Source organism: Oncorhynchus nerka, linkage group LG24 (assembly GCF_034236695.1).
Source record: "Oncorhynchus nerka isolate Pitt River linkage group LG24, Oner_Uvic_2.0, whole genome shotgun sequence".
NCBI classification, from domain to species: domain Eukaryota; kingdom Metazoa; phylum Chordata; class Actinopteri; order Salmoniformes; family Salmonidae; genus Oncorhynchus; species Oncorhynchus nerka.
Window position 1 is genome coordinate 85,381,110 of NC_088419.1, and position 15,888 is coordinate 85,396,997.

The 15,888-nt window shown below is 50.6% G+C and overlaps 2 protein-coding genes across 2 annotated transcripts; both read left to right on the forward strand.

Moving 5' to 3' along the window:
- Nucleotides 1-5,039: 5,039 nt before the first annotated feature.
- Nucleotides 5,040-5,732, forward strand: LOC135564352 (guanine nucleotide exchange factor subunit RIC1-like; the record flags this gene model as incomplete). The annotated part of the gene is made up of 1 exon (XM_065009239.1): nt 5,040-5,732. A coding segment is annotated over one exon (693 nt), but the record flags the coding sequence as incomplete, so codon positions are not given.
- A 612-nt stretch (nt 5,733-6,344) lies between these two features.
- On the forward strand, nt 6,345-8,261 carry LOC135564259 (guanine nucleotide exchange factor subunit RIC1-like; the record flags this gene model as incomplete). Its single annotated transcript, XM_065008523.1, has 3 exons — nt 6,345-6,534; nt 7,684-7,970; nt 8,034-8,261. Coding segments are annotated over 3 exons (705 nt in total), but the record flags the coding sequence as incomplete, so codon positions are not given.
- Nucleotides 8,262-15,888: the final 7,627 nt, after the last annotated feature.

Genomic DNA, 15,888 nt, shown 5'->3' on the forward strand with positions numbered 1-15,888 from the left:
GGCTATTGCCCTTAGTCTCCACCACTGTACAGTACTGTATGTATCCATAGGAACATAGCAGGCACTGTGCACTGTAAGAGGTAGAGCTGGGAAGACCTGTAGCCTGTTAGCTTGCAGTCACAGGAAATGTCCTGCTAGCACATAACTCCTCAACAGGAAGTTGTGTGTGAGTGTCTGTCTATGTGGGAGCATGCATATTTATGTCAACTGGGGCAACCTCTTTGCTATAATTGCAAGGATGGAGTGAAAGTGAGTGTCCAATTGGTATTCCTCTCGGTCTCTGGCGTGCAGCGTACTGACACTGAGTTATGAGCAGTGAGCAGGATGGGGGCCAGAGCGCGTGTGTGATTGACAGGAGGGCTGCTGATGGGGAAGCAGGAAGTACGGTGTGACACCTGGCCCAGAATTAGTCTAACAATCCTTTTCCCGTACTTCCATACCTAATCTCTGGTGGACAGATTCATTTAACATGAATAGAAGTGGCATCTGTCCACAGACTGTGGGATGCGACGACAAACAACCAACTTTGTTTCGGTACGCTGGTTATTATTGGACAAATCACGATTTCACATCTTTCGAATGTCGAATGGGAGGGGACATTTCGCCCATAGACTTGGGAGGGGACATTTCGCCCATAGACTTGGGAGGGGACATTTCGCCCATAGACTTGGGAAGGGACATTTCGCCCATAGACTTGGGAAGGGACATTTCGCCCATAGACTTGGGAAGGGACATTTCGCCCATAGACTTGGGAGGGGACATTTCGCCCATAGACTTGGGAAGGGACATTTCGCCCATAGATTTGGGAAGGGACATTTCGCCCATAGACTTGGGAAGGGACATTTCGCCCATAGACTTGGGAAGGGACATTTCGCCCATAGACTTGGGAAGGGACATTTCGCCCATAGACTTGGGAGGGGACATTTCGCCCATAGACTTGGGAAGGGACATTCCGCCCATAGACTTGGGAAGGGACATTTCGCCCATAGACTTGGGAAGGGACATTTCGCCCATAGACTTGGGAGGGGACATTTCGCCCATAGACTTGGGAGGGGACTTTTCGCCCATAGACTTGGGAGGGGACTTTTCACCCATAGACTTGGGAAGGGACATTTCACCCATAGACTTGGGAGGGGACATTTCGCCCATAGACTTGGGAAGGGACATTTCGCCCATAGACTTGGGAGGGGACATTTCGCCCATAGCCTTGGGAGGGGACATTTCGCCCATAGACTTGGGAGGGGACATTTCGCCCATAGACTTGGGAGGGGACATTTCACCCATAGACTTGGGAGGGGACATTTCGCCCATAGACTTGGGAGGGGACTTTTCGCCCATAGACTTGGGAGGGGACATTTCGCCCATAGACTTGGGAGGGGACATTTCGCCCATAGACTTGGGAAGGGACATTTCGCCCATAGACTTGGGAGGGGACATTTCGCTCATAGACTTGGGAAGGGACATTTCACCCATAGACTTGGGAAGGGACATTTCGCCCATAGACTTGGGAAGGGACATTTCGCCCATAGACTTGGGAAGGGACATTTCGCCCATAGACTTGGGAGGGGACATTTCGCCCATAGACATGGGAAGGGACATTCCGCCCATAGACTTGGGAAGGGACATTTCGCCCATAGACTTGGGAAGGGACATTTCGCCCATAGACTTGGGAGGGGACATTTCGCCCATAGACTTGGGAGGGGACTTTTCGCCCATAGACTTGGGAGGGGACTTTTCACCCATAGACTTGGGAAGGGACATTTCACCCATAGACTTGGGAGGGACATTTCGCCCATAGACTTGGGAAGGGACATTTCGCCCATAGACTTGGGGGGGACATTTCGCCCATAGACTTGGGAGGGGACATTTCGCCCATAGACTTGGGAAGGGACATTTCGCCCATAGACTTGGGAGGGGACATTTAGCCCATAGACTTGGGAGGGGACATTTCGCCCATAGACTTGGGAGGGGACATTTCGCCCATAGACTTGGGAGGGGACATTTCGCCCATAGACTTGGGAGGGGACATTTCGCCCATAGACTTGGGAGGGGACATTTCGCCCATAGACTTGGGAGGGGACATTTCGCCCATAGACTTGGGAGGGGACATTTCGCCCATAGACTTGGGAGGGGACATTTCGCCCATAGACTTGGGAGGGGACATTTCGCCCATAGACTTGGGAATGGACATTTCGCCCATAGACTTGGGAGGGGACATTTCGCCCATAGACTTGGGAAGGGACATTTCGCCCATAGACTTGGGAGGGGACATTTCGCCCATAGACTTGCCTGAAACTGGAGTTTCCGTTTAGAGGAGTGGTTACTTCGCTAGTCTCATTAGTACAGTTTCAAACACGTCTCGCCCAGAACTTAATAGAGCATCTGACTCCATTCCACTAGACTTTAGTCCCGGCGTGTCCTTGATTACACCACACCAAACTACACTACACCCAGGTTTGTTGACCAGTGGTGTGTATATAAGGTGCTATACTGTCTAGCATACGCTACTGGTCACATCAACCTTGGTGCTGGAGAGCTTTGTGCAGGCTTTTGTTTTCGGCCTATGACTTACTTATCATGCTTGTGAGTGCATTCCTGTACTGACATGTGCACGTGTGCCTTGTATACATGCGTTGGTGAGTGACTGGCTAGGGGTGTAAAACCCTTACCCCTTACAGCTTGGTACACTATAGTGGCTTTGTGACATGTGGAACATGCAGAGTGTGGTTTTGTTGTGCTGTATTACGGTTGTCCTGGGAGGATTAATAGGTGCTAAATAGACAAGTAGAAAAAGGCTGTGTGATTATTGTATCATCTCAGGTCAGGACACCTGCTATCTGGATGTGGTTAAACACACAACACGGTACCATGACACATGTCCAACTCATGTTCATGAACACCTCCCAAAATGGCATTGTATGTTCCAGGCTGTGGGTTTGTGTTATGAGTGTATAGTATGTCAGCATGCAGCCACGTGGGCTTGATGTCACGGTAGGTGACGTGTGTGTCTCTGTGTGTGTGTACTTCCATGCTTCCGTCTGCTTTTGTGTGTGTGTGTGTGTGTGTGTGTGTGTGTGTGTGTGTGTGTGTGTGTGTGTGTGTGTGCGTGTGCGTGCTCCTCTTATGCAGATAAAGTGCATTCGGAAAGTATTCAGACCCCTTGATTTTTTCCACGTGTTGTTACGTTACAACCTTATTCTAAAATTGATTAAATAAATGTTTTTTCTCATCAATCCCCACACAATACCCCAAAATGACATCACAATACCCCATAATGACATCACAATACCCCATAATGTCAGAGCAAAAATCAAGCCATGAGGTTGAAGGAATTGTCCATAGAGCACGGAGACAGGATTGTGTCGAGGTACAGATGTGGGGAAGGATACCAAAACATTTCTGCAGCATTGAAGGTCTCCAAGAACACAGTGGCCTCCATCATTCTAAAATGGAAGAAGTTTAATTTGTAAGTCGCTCTGGATAAGAGCGTCTGCTAAATGACTTAAATGTAAATGTAAAAATGTTAAATGTTTGGAACCACCAAGACTCTTCCTAGAGCTGGCCTTCCAGCCAAACTGAGAAATCGACGGAGAAGGTCCTTGGTCAGGTAGGTGACTAATAACCTAATGGTCACTCTGACAAAGCTCCAGAGTTCATCTGTGGACATGGGAGAACCTTCCAGAAGGACAACCATCTCTGCAGCACTCCACCAATCAGGCCTTTATGGTAGAGTGGCCAGACGGAAGCCACTACTCAGTAAAAGACCCATGACAGCCAGCTTGGAGTTTGCCAAAAGGTACCTAAAGATACAAGATTGTCTGGTGCAAGATTGTTTGATCTGATGAAACCAATATTGAACTATTTGGCCTGAATGCCAAGCATCACATCTGGAGGAAACCTGGCACCATCCCTACAGTGACGCATTGTGGTAGAGGCATCACTCTGTGGGAATGTTTTTCAGCAGCAGGGACTGGGAGACTAGTTAGTATCGAGGGAACGATAAACGAAGCAAAGTACAGAGAGATCCTTGATGAAAACCTGCTCCACAGCGCCCAGGATCTCAGACTGGGGCGAATGTTCACCTTCCAACAGGACAACGACCCTAAGCACACAGCCAAAACAAAGCAGGAGTGGCTTCGGGACAAGTCTCTGAATGTCCTTGAGTGGCCCAGCCAGAGCGGGTCTTGAACCCGATCAAACATCTCTGGAGAGACCTGAAAATAGCTGTGCAGCAATGCTCCCCACCAAACCTTACAGAGCTTGAGAGGATCTGCAGAGAAGAATGGGAGAATTGGAGAAACTCCCCAAATACAGGTGGGCCAAGCTTGTAGCGTCGTACCCAAAAAGACTCGAGGTTGTAATCACTGCCCAAGGGGCTTCAAGTACTGAGTAAAGGGTCTGAATACTTATGTAAATAATGTGTTATTTAAAAAAATGTCTGTAAACCTGTTTTTGCTTTGTCGTTATGGGCTATTGCGTGTAGATTGATGAGATTTGTTTTAGATCCATTTTAGAATAAGGCTGTAACGTAACAACATGTGGAAAATGTCTAGGGGTCTCAATACTTTCCGAATGCACTGCATGTGTGTGTCTTTCCACGCAAATGGCTGTTAGCAGGTAAAGTCAATTATATACTACTATCTGCTCTTTCCGTTCCACTCTGGCTCTGGATTTTATTCTAGCCTTGGCACATGAGCTCCCTGTGCAGATGAATATATGTTATTAACTCCCTCCATCCCTCTATACCTCCATCCATCCCTCTATACCTCCATCCCTCTATACATCCATCACTCCCTCCCTCCCTCCCTCCCTCCATCCATCCATCCATCCATCCCTCTATACATCCATCCCCCCTCCATCCCTCTATACATCCATCACTCCCTCCCTCCATCCATCCATCCCTCTATACCTCCCTCTATACCACTATACCTCCATCCATCCCTCTATACCTCCCTCCATCCCTCTATACCTCCATCCATCCCTCTATACCCCCATCCATCCCTCTATACCTCCCTCCATCCCTCTATACCTCCCTCCATCCCTCTATACCTCCATCCATCACTCTATACCTCCATCCATCCCTCTATACCTCCCTCCATCCCTCTATACCTCCATCCATCCCTCTATACCTCCCTCCATCCCTCTATACCTCCCTCTATACCTCCATCCATCCCTCTATACCTCCCTCCATCCCTCTATACCTCCATCCATCCCTCTATACCTCCATCCATCCCTCTATACCTCCATCCATCCCTCCATCCCTCCATCCCTCTATAGATGCATTCCTCCCTCCCTCTATACATCCATCCATCTATACCTCCCTCCATCCCTCCATCCCTCCATCCCTCTATAGATCCATCCCTCCATCCCATCCATCCCTCTATACCTCCCTCCATCCCTCCGTCCCTCTATACCTCCCTCCATCCCTCTATACCTCCATCCATCCCTCTATACCTCCCTCCATCCCTCTATACCTCCATCCATCCCTCTATACCTCCCTCCATCCTCTATACCTCCCTCTATACCTCCATCCATCCCTCTATACCTCCCTCCATCCCTCTATACCTCCATCCATCCCTCTATACCTCCATCCATCCCTCCATCCCTCCATCCCTCCGTCCCTCTATAGATCCATCCCTCCATCCCTCCCTCCCTCTATACATCCATCCATCTATACCTCCCTCCATCCCTCCGTCCCTCCATCCCTCCATCCCTCTATAGATCCATCCCTCCATCCCATCCATCCCTCTATACCTCCCTCCATCCCTCCGTCCCTCTATACATCCATCCCCCATCCATCCATCCATCCATCCCTCTATACCTCCATCCATCTATATATCCATCACTCCCTCCCTCCATCCCTCCATCCTTCTATACATCCATCACTCCCTCCATCCATCCATCCCTCCCTCCATCTCCTATACATCCATCACTCTGTCCCTCTATACATCCATAACTCCCTCCATCCCTCTATTCCTCCCTCTATCCCTCTATACATAAATCCATCCATCTCTCTATACATCCATCACTCTGTCCCTCCATCCATCCATCCCTCTATACATCCATCACTCCTTCCAACCCTCTATACCTCCCTCCATCCCTCTATACATCCATCACTCCGTCCCTCTATACATCCATAACTCCCTCTATCCCTCTATACATAAATCCATCCATCCCTCCATTCATCCATCCATCACTCCCTCCATCCATCCATCCATCCCTCTATACCTCCCTCTATCCCTCCATCCCTCTATACATCCATCCATCATTCCCTCCATCCATCCATCCATCCATCACTCCATCCATCCCTCTATACCTCCCTCAATCCCTCCATCCCTCTATACATCCATCCACCCCTCCCTCCCTCCATCCCTCTATACATCCATCCATCACTCCCTCCATCCATCCATCCCTCCATCCCTCTATACATCCATCACTCCATCCATCCATCCATCCATCCCTCCATCCCCCTATACATCCATCCCCCCTCCATCCCTCTATACATCCACCACTCCCTCCCTCCATCCATCCATCCCTCTATACATCCATCCCTCTATACCTCCATCCCTCTATACATCCATCACTCAATCCCTCCATCCATCCATCCCTCTATACATCCATCCCTCTATCCCTCCATCCCTCTATACATCCATCACTCCATCCATCCCTCCATCCCTCTATACATCCATCAATCCCTCCATCACTCCATCCATACATCCCTCCATAGCTCCATAGCTCCATCCATCCCTTCATAGCTCCATTTATCCATCCCTCTATCCATCCCTCCGTCCCACTATATATCCATCCATCCCTCCCCCATTCCTTCCTCCAACAACCATCCCTCTATCCACCCATCCATCCATTTCTCCATCCCTCCCTCAATCCCTCCATCCCCCTCCATACCTCCACCCATCCCTCCCTCCATACCTCCATCCCTCCCTCCATACCTACATCCACCCTCCATCCCTACCTCCATCCCTCCCTCCATACCTCCATCCCTCCCTCCATACCTCATACCTCCATCCCTCCCTACATACCTCCATCCCTCCCTCCATACCTCCATCCCCCTTCCATACCTCTATCCCTCCCTCCATACCTCCATCCCTCCCTCCATACCTCCATCCCTCTCCATACCTCCATCCCTCCCTCCATACCTCCATCCCTCCCTCCATACCTCCATCACTCCCTCCATACCTCCATCCCTCCCTCCATACCTCCATCCATCCATACCTCCATCCCTCCCTCCACACCTCATACCTCCATCCCCCCCCTCCATACCTCCATCACTCCCTCCATACCTCCATCCCTCCCTCGATACCTCCATCACTCCCTCCATACCTCCATCCCTCCCTCCATGCCTCCCTCCATACCTCCATACCTCCATCCCTCCCTCCATCACTCCCCCTCCATACCTCCATCCCTCCCTCCCTCCATACCTCATACCTCCATCCCTCCCTCCATACCTCCATCCCTCCCTCCATACCTCCCTCCATACCTCCATCCCCCTTCCATACCTCTATCCCTCCCTCCATACCTCCATCCCTCCCTCCATACCTCCATCCGTCCCTCCATCCCTCTATACATCCATCACTCCTTCCATCCCTCTATACCTCCCTCCATCCCTCTATACATCCATCCATCACTCCCTCCATCCATCCCTCCATCCCTCTATACATCCATCCATCCATCACTCCCTCCATCCATCCATCCATCCCTCTATACCTCCCTCTATCCCTCCATCCCTCTATACATCCATCCATCATTCCCTCCATCCATCCATCCATCACTCCATCCATCCCTCTATACCTCCCTCAATCCCTCCATCCCTCTATACATCCATCCATCCCTCCCTCCATCCCTCTATACATCCATCCATCACTCCCTCCATCCATCCATCCATCCCTCCATCCCTCTATACATCCATCACTCCCTCCCTCCATCCATCCATCCCTCCATCCCTCTATACATCCATCCCCCCTCCATCCCTCTATACATCCATCACTCCCTCCCTCCATCCATCCATCCCTCTATACATCCATCCCTCTATCCCTCCATCCCTCTATACATCCATCACTCCCTCCCTCCATCCATCCATCCCTCTATACATCCATCCCTCTATCCCTCCATCCCTCTATACATCCATCACTCCCTCCATCACTCCATCCATCCATCCCTCCATCCCTCTATACATCCATCAATCCCTCCATCACTCCATCCATCCATCCCTCCATAGCTCCATAGCTCCATCCATCCCTTCATAGCTCCATTTATCCATCCATTTATCCATCCCTCCATACATCCATCCCTCCCCATTCCTTCCTCCAATAACCATCCCTCTATCCACCCATCCATCCATTTCTCCATCCCTCCCTCCATGCCTCCATCCCCCTCCATCCCTCCCTCCATACCTCCATCCCTCCCTCCATACCTCCATTCCCCCTCCATCCCTACCTCCATCCCTCCCTCCATACCTCCATCCCTCCCTCCATACCTCATACCTCCATCCCTCCCTCCATACCTCCATCCCTCCCTCCATACCTCCATCCCCCTTCCATACCTCTATCCCTCCCTCCCCTCCCTCCATACCTCCATCCCTCCCTCCATACCTCCATCCCTCCCTCCATACCTCATACCTCCATCCCTCCCCCCTCCTCTCTCCATACCTCATACCTCCATCTCTCCCTCCATACCTCCATCACTCCCTCCATACCTCCATCCCTCCCTCCATACCTCCATCCCTCCATACCTCCATCCCTCCTCCATACCTCATACCTCCATCCCTCCCTCCATACCTCCATCCCTCCCTCCATACCTCCATCCCCCTTCCATACCTCTATCCCTCCCTCCATACCTCCATCCCTCCCTCCATACCTCCATCCCTCCCTCCATACCTCATACCTCCATCCCTCCCTCCATACCTCCATCCCTCTCTCCATACCTCATACCTCCATCTCTCCCTCCATACCTCCATCCCTCCCTCCATACCTCCATCCCCCTTCCATACCTCTATCCCTCCCTCCATACCTCCATCCCTCCCTCCATACCTCCATCCCTCCCTCCATACCTCCATCCCTCCCTCCATACCTCCATTACTCCTCCATACCTCCATCCCTACCTCCATCCCTCCCTCCATACCTCATACCTCCATCCCTCCCTCCATACCTCCATCCCTCCCTCCATACCTCCATCCCCCTTCCATACCTCTATCCCTCCCTCCATACCTCCATCACTCCCCCTCCATACCTCCATCCCTCCCTCCATACCTCATACCTCCATCCCTCCCTCCATACCTCCATCCCTCTCTTCATACCTCATACCTCCATCTCTCCCTCCATACCTCCATCCCTCCCTCCATACCTCTATCCCCCTTCCATACCTCTATCCCTCCCTCCATACCTCCATCCCTCCCTCCATACCTCCATCCCTCCCTCCATACCTCCATCCCTCCCTCCATACCTCCATTACTCCCTCCATACCTCCATCCCTACCTCCATCCCTCCCTCCATACCTCATACCTCCATCCCTCCCTCCATACCTCCATCCCTCCCTCCATACCTCCATCCCCCTTCCATACCTCTATCCCTCCCTCCATACCTCCATCACTCCCCCTCCATACCTCCATCCCTCCCTCCATACCTCCATCCCTCCCTCGATACCTCCATCACTCCCTCCATACCTCCATCCCTCCCTCCATACCTCCATCCCTCCCTCCATACCTCCATCCCTCCCTCCATACCTCCATCACTCCCCCTCCATCACTCCCCCTCCATACCTCATACCTCCATCCCTCCCTCCATACCTCCATCCCTCCCTCCATACCTCCATCCCTCCCTCCATACCTCCATCCCCCCTTCCATACCTCTATCCCTCCCTCCATACCTCCATCCCTCCCTCCATACCTCCATCCCTCCCTCCATACCTCCATCCCTCCCTCCATACCTCATACCTCCATCCCTCCCTCCATACCTCCATCCCTCCCTCCATACCTCCATCCCTCCCTCCATACCTCCATCCCCCTTCCATACCTCTATCCCTCCATCCCTCCCTCCATACCTCCATCACTCCCCCTCCATACCTCCATCACTCCCTCCATACCTCCATCCCTCCCTCGATACCTCCATCACTCCCCCTCCATACCTCCATCCCTCCCTCCATACCTCCATCCCTCCCTCCATACCTCCATACCTCCATCCCTCCCTCCATGCCTCCCTCCATACCTCCATACCTCCATCCCTCCCTCCATACCTCCATCACTCCCTCCATACCTCCATCCCTCCCTCCATGCCTCCCTCCATACCTCCATACCTCCATCCCTCCCTCCATACCTCCATCCCTCCCCCCTCCATCCCTCTATACATCCATCCATCCCTCCCTCCATACATCCATCCCTCCCTCCATACCTCCATCCCTCCCTCCATACCTCCATCCGTCCCTTCACCCCTTCTACAAGCCCAGGGTATTAACATTTAATAATAGTTCATGAGTGTGTCTGTGTGTGTGTGTGTGTGTCTGTGCGTCCGTGTGTGTTTGTGTGTGTGCTTGCGTGTGTGCGTGTGCGTGTGTGTGTGTGTGTGCATTATACAAAGGGGATTGTCATTTATGATTTGAATTGCGGACTGATGTGTGGCTCAAATCGTCTTAGCTTCCTATGATCCAATGGGTCATCGACCCAATGACCTTTCAGTAAGTTTACCAGTGACTCGAGTGAACCCACTGAATCCCACTCCATCCAACGCTAACCTTGAATGACGCATACAGTAACACAATCTGTGTTCGTAACAGGTTGGCCATAAGGGATAGATACAGTATGTAGCATTTCCCATCAGATTCAAAACACTCAACACGCGCAGTGGTCATTACCGTACCTCTTTTTACTTGACTCACTATTTGTTTTGTTGTAACTGGGCCAATGTTCTCCCTGTGCTCCCTTCCTCCATTGTCTAGCTCTCTCATTCCTCTTCCTAATCAGGGGACAGTGGATCTGAGGAGTATTCCATTCTGTAGGTTATCAGTGAATGAGGTCTTTGCCACCTCGAAACTATCAGACATAGCAATGGTTGAGTAGTCTGGGAAGCCCAGAAGCTAAGGGCAATGGTTGAGTAGTCTGGGAAGCCCAGAAGCTAAGGGCAATGGTTGAGTAGTCTGGGAAGCCCAGACTCTAAGGGCAATGGTTGAGTAGTCTGGGAAGCCCAGAAGCTAAGGGTGAGGAGGGAGGATGAGAGTGGAATGAGAGGAGAGAGAGGGCGAGGGAAGAGAAAGGAGAGCACATTAGGTGATTTTTTGTGTGTTTTAAACAACATGGTGCATGTGGTTGTGAAGAAGGCCAAACAAGCACCCCGTTGGGAGAGTAGACCATTACCTCTACTCTACTATTATCTGGAGCCCCACACACACACACACACACACACACACACCCGCAAACGCTCTCGCTCTCTCTATTTCTCTCGCTCCCTCTGTCTCTTGCTCCCTCTCTCTCTCTCTCTCTCTCTCTCTCACTCTCTTTCTTTTACTAATGCTTTATTTGTCGTCCTCTCCCTCTCCTGCCTACACTTCCTGTCCTTTTCCACTTTCTTTTCTCTAGCTCTCATTTCTCTCTTTTCCTCATTTCCCTGACCTGTACCTGCTTCACTTTATCTCCTCCATGTCTTCTCTCTTTCTCCCTCTTCCCCCTCTCTTCCCCCTCTCTCCCCCTCTTTCATCCCTCTCTCTCCCTCTCCCCCTCTTTTCACCCCTCTCTCTCCCCCCTCTTTTCACCCCTCTCTCCCCCTCTTTTCACCCTCTCTCTCACTCTTTACCCCTCTTCCCCCTCTCTCTCCCTCTTTCCCCCTCTTCCCCCTCTCTCTCCCCCTCTTTCCTCCCTCTCTCCCCCTCTTCCCCCTCTCTCCCCCTCTTTCCTCCCTCTCTCCCCCTCTCCCCTCTCCCCCTCTCTGCTCTCCCTCTTTGCTCTCCCCCTCTTTGCTCTCCCCTCTCTGCTCTCCCCTCTCTGCTCTCCCTCTTTGCTCTCCCCCTCTCCCCCTCTCTGCTCTCCCTCTTTGCTCTCCCCCTCTTCCCCCCCCCTTTGCTCTCCCCCTCTCTGCTCTCTCTTCCCCCCTTTGCTCTCCCCTCTCTGCTCTCTCTTTTCCCCCTCTCCCCCTCTTTGCTCTACCCCTCTCTGCTCTCTCTGTTCTTCCCTCTCTCTCCTCTCAGATAAGTTGCTGTATGCCTATGCATGTGTTATATGTTCTCAATTTCACTCTAAAGCTCCCTTCTGCTTTTACATAAGCCGGGCTGGGGCACTGGAACAGCAGGCTGGCTGCTTAGGATGCTTAGGATACTCTAGGCTCTGAATCACCATGCTGGATGAGTGGATCTTACACTGGCACACAAACAGTCAAACTCGCATTAACAAACACACACACACACCTCTAAACACCCACACACAAACACACAAACAGACACCTCCTAACACATACACGCAAACACACAAACACAAAAACGCACGCAAGCATACATGCATAAAAACACACACACCCCCACACAAACCCTGTAAAACAACACATTTCACCCTGTCTGGTGTGACAATAAAACATAACTTTTTTTTATACATACACATACACACACAGAAACTGTTCCTCTTTAAATACACATAAAGCACACGTGCACACACATAGTCAGATGTACATAATCTGGCATGCACAAACATAGAGACGTGCACACACAGTCAGATGTACAGTAATAGGCTGAAAATGAATGCTACTGATAGACAGACAGTGACTCTCTCTCTCTGATCTCGGCAACATGACTTCACTGCAGTCCTGGTTTCTACATAATTGGTCCTGGTTTCTACAGCATTGGTCCTGGTTTCCATAGAGTTAGTCCTGTTTTCTATAGCATTGGTCTTGGTTTCTACAGCATTGGTCCTGGTTTCTATAGCATTGGTCTTGGTTTCCATAGAGTTGGTCCTGCTTTCTATAGCATTGGACTTGGTTTCTACAGCATTGGTCTTGGTTTCCATAGAGTTGGTCCTGCTTTCTATAGCATTGGTCTTGGTTTCTACAGCATTGGTCCTGGTTTCTATAGCATTGGTCTTGGTTTCCATAGAGTTGGTCCTGCTTTCTATAGCATTGGTCTTGGTTTCTACAGCATTGGTCTTGGTTTCCATAGAGTTGGTCCTGCTTTCTATAGCATTGGTCCTGGTTTCTATAGCATTGGTCCTGGTTTCCATAGAGTTGGTCCTGCTTTCTATAGCATTGGTCTTGGTTTCTACAGCATTGGTCCTGGTTTCTATAGCATTGGTCTTGGTTTCCATAGAGTTGGTCCTGCTTTCTATAGCATTGGTCTTGGTTTCCATAGAGTTGGTCCTGCTTTCTATAGCATTGGTCTTGGTTTCTACAGCATTGGTCCTGGTTTCTATAGCATTGGTCTTGGTTTCCATAGAGTTGGTCCTGCTTTCTATAGCATTGGTCCTGGTTTCTATAGCATTGGTCTTGGTTTCCATAGAGTTGGTCCTGCTTTCTATAGCATTGGACTTGGTTTCTACAGCATTGGTCCTGGATTCTATAGCATTGGTCTTGGTTTCCATAGAGTTGGTCCTGCTTTCTATAGCATTGGTCTTGGTTTCTACAGCATTGGTCCTGGTTTCTATAGCATTGGTCTTGGTTTCCATAGAGTTGGTCCTGCTTTCTATAGCATTGGACTTGGTTTCTGCAGCATTGGTCCTGGATTCTATAGCATTGGTCTTGGTTTCCATAGAGTTGGTCCTGCTTTCTATAGCATTGGTCTTGGTTTCTACAGCATTGGTCTTGGTTTCCATATAGTTGGTTCTGCTTTCTATAGCATTGGTCTTGGTTTCTACAGCATTGGTCCTGGTTTCTATAGCATTGGTCTTGGTTTCTATAGCATTGGTCTTGGTTTCTATAGCATTGGTCTTGGGATTCTATAGCATTAGTCTTGGTTTATATAGCATTGGTTCTGGTTTCTATAGCATTGGTCCTGGTTTCCATAGCATTGGTCCTGGTTTCTATAGCATTGTGTGTGCATGTGCCCTCTCCGTAACAGACTTAAAGCAGGATGAGATGGATGGGAGGAGCGAGGGAGACAGAAGGAGGAGAAGTGTTCTCCTGTCCCCAGGTATCTCTAACAGGCTTGATTATTAGACCTGGGCCCTCTGGGCAACGAAGGAATTAAACAGCTCACTTGACGACAAAAGGTCTGGATCCGCGGAGACGGTTACCACAGTGAGGGTTTTCATGAAGAAAGGTTATTGATTATTACTGGATGGATGTGTGTGTGAGGCTTGGTGGAACAGGGGAAAAGCCATGCTGAGCTCTAAGACATCTCAGAGGAGATCTATTCCTCTGGATGCTAGGCAGTTTGGTAGTTCACCACTGTCTGAATACAGATACATTATCTATCACTACCCTTCCTCCCAGAATCAAAGTGAGACTATCCCAGCCCTCTGCTCCCACAGGACAATACTGTAGAAGGCCAAGCTATTTACCGAGCTGACAAGCTAAAAATCTGTCGTTCTGACCCTGAGCATGGTAGTTAACCCACTGTTCCCTGAGCGCCGATGATGGGGATGTCGATTAAGGGAGCCCCCCGCACCTCTCTGATTCAGAGGGGTTGGGTTAAATGCATGGGAAAGCAGTGCTGGTCACTGACACACCTTTTTACTGAAGAATCTCTTATCTACGTCTTAGAGTAGAGCAGGGCACCTTGGAGCCCTCTTATCTCCGTCTTAGAATAGAGCAAGGCTCCTCGGAGCCCTCTTTTATCTCCGTCTTAGAATAGAGCAAGGCACCTCGGAGCCCTCTTTTCTCCGTCTTAGAATAGAGCAGGGCACCTCGGAGCCCTCTTATCTCCATCTTAGAATAGAGCAGGGCACCTCGGAGCCCTCTTATCTCCGTCTTAGAATAGAGCAGGGCACCTCGGAGCTCTCTTATCTCCGTCTTAGAATAGAGCAGGGCACCTCGGAGCCCTCTTATCTCCGTCTTAGAATAGAGCAGGGCACCTCGGAGCCCTCTTATCTCCGTCTTAGAATAGAGCAAGGCACCTCGGAGCTCTCTTATCTCCGTCTTAGAATAGAGCAGGGCACCTCAGAGCCCTCTTATCTCCGTCTTAGAATAGAGCAAGGCACCTCGGAGCCCAATTATCTCCGTTTTAGAATAGAACAGGGCACCTCGGAGCCCTCTTATCTCCGTCTTAGAATAGAGCAGGGCACCTCGGAGCCCTCTTATCTCCGTCTTAGAATAGAGCAGGGCACCTCGGAGCCCTCTTATCTCCTTCTTAGAATAGAGCAGGGCACCTCAGAGCCCTCTTATCTCCATCTTAGAATAGAGCAGGGCACCTCGGAGCCCAATTATCTCCATTTTAGAAGGGCAGAGCAGGGCACCTCGGAGCCCTCTTTATCTCCGTCTTAGAATAGAGCAGGGCACCTCGGAGCCCTCTTATCTCCGTCTTAGAATAGAGCAGGGCACCTCGGAGCCCTCTTATCTCCGTCTTAGAATAGAGCAGGGCACCTCGGAGCCCTCTTATCTCCGTCTTAGAATAGAGCAGGGCACCTCGGAGCTCTCTTATCTCCGTCTTAGAATAGAGCAAGGCACCTCGGAGCCCTCTTTTCTCCATCTTAGAATAGAGCAGGGCACCTCGGAGCCCAATTATCTCCGTCTTATAATAGAGCAGGGCACCTCGGAGCCCTCTTATCTCCGTCTTAGAATAGAGCAGGGCACCTCAGAGCCCTCTTATCTCCATCTTAGAATAGAGCAGGGCACCTCGGAGCCCAATTATCTCCGTCTTAGAATAGAGCAGGGCACCTCGGAGCCTTCTTATCTCCGTCTTAGAATAGAGCAGGGCACCTCGGAGCCCTCTTATCTCCGTCTTAGAATAGAGCAGGGCACCTCGGAGCCC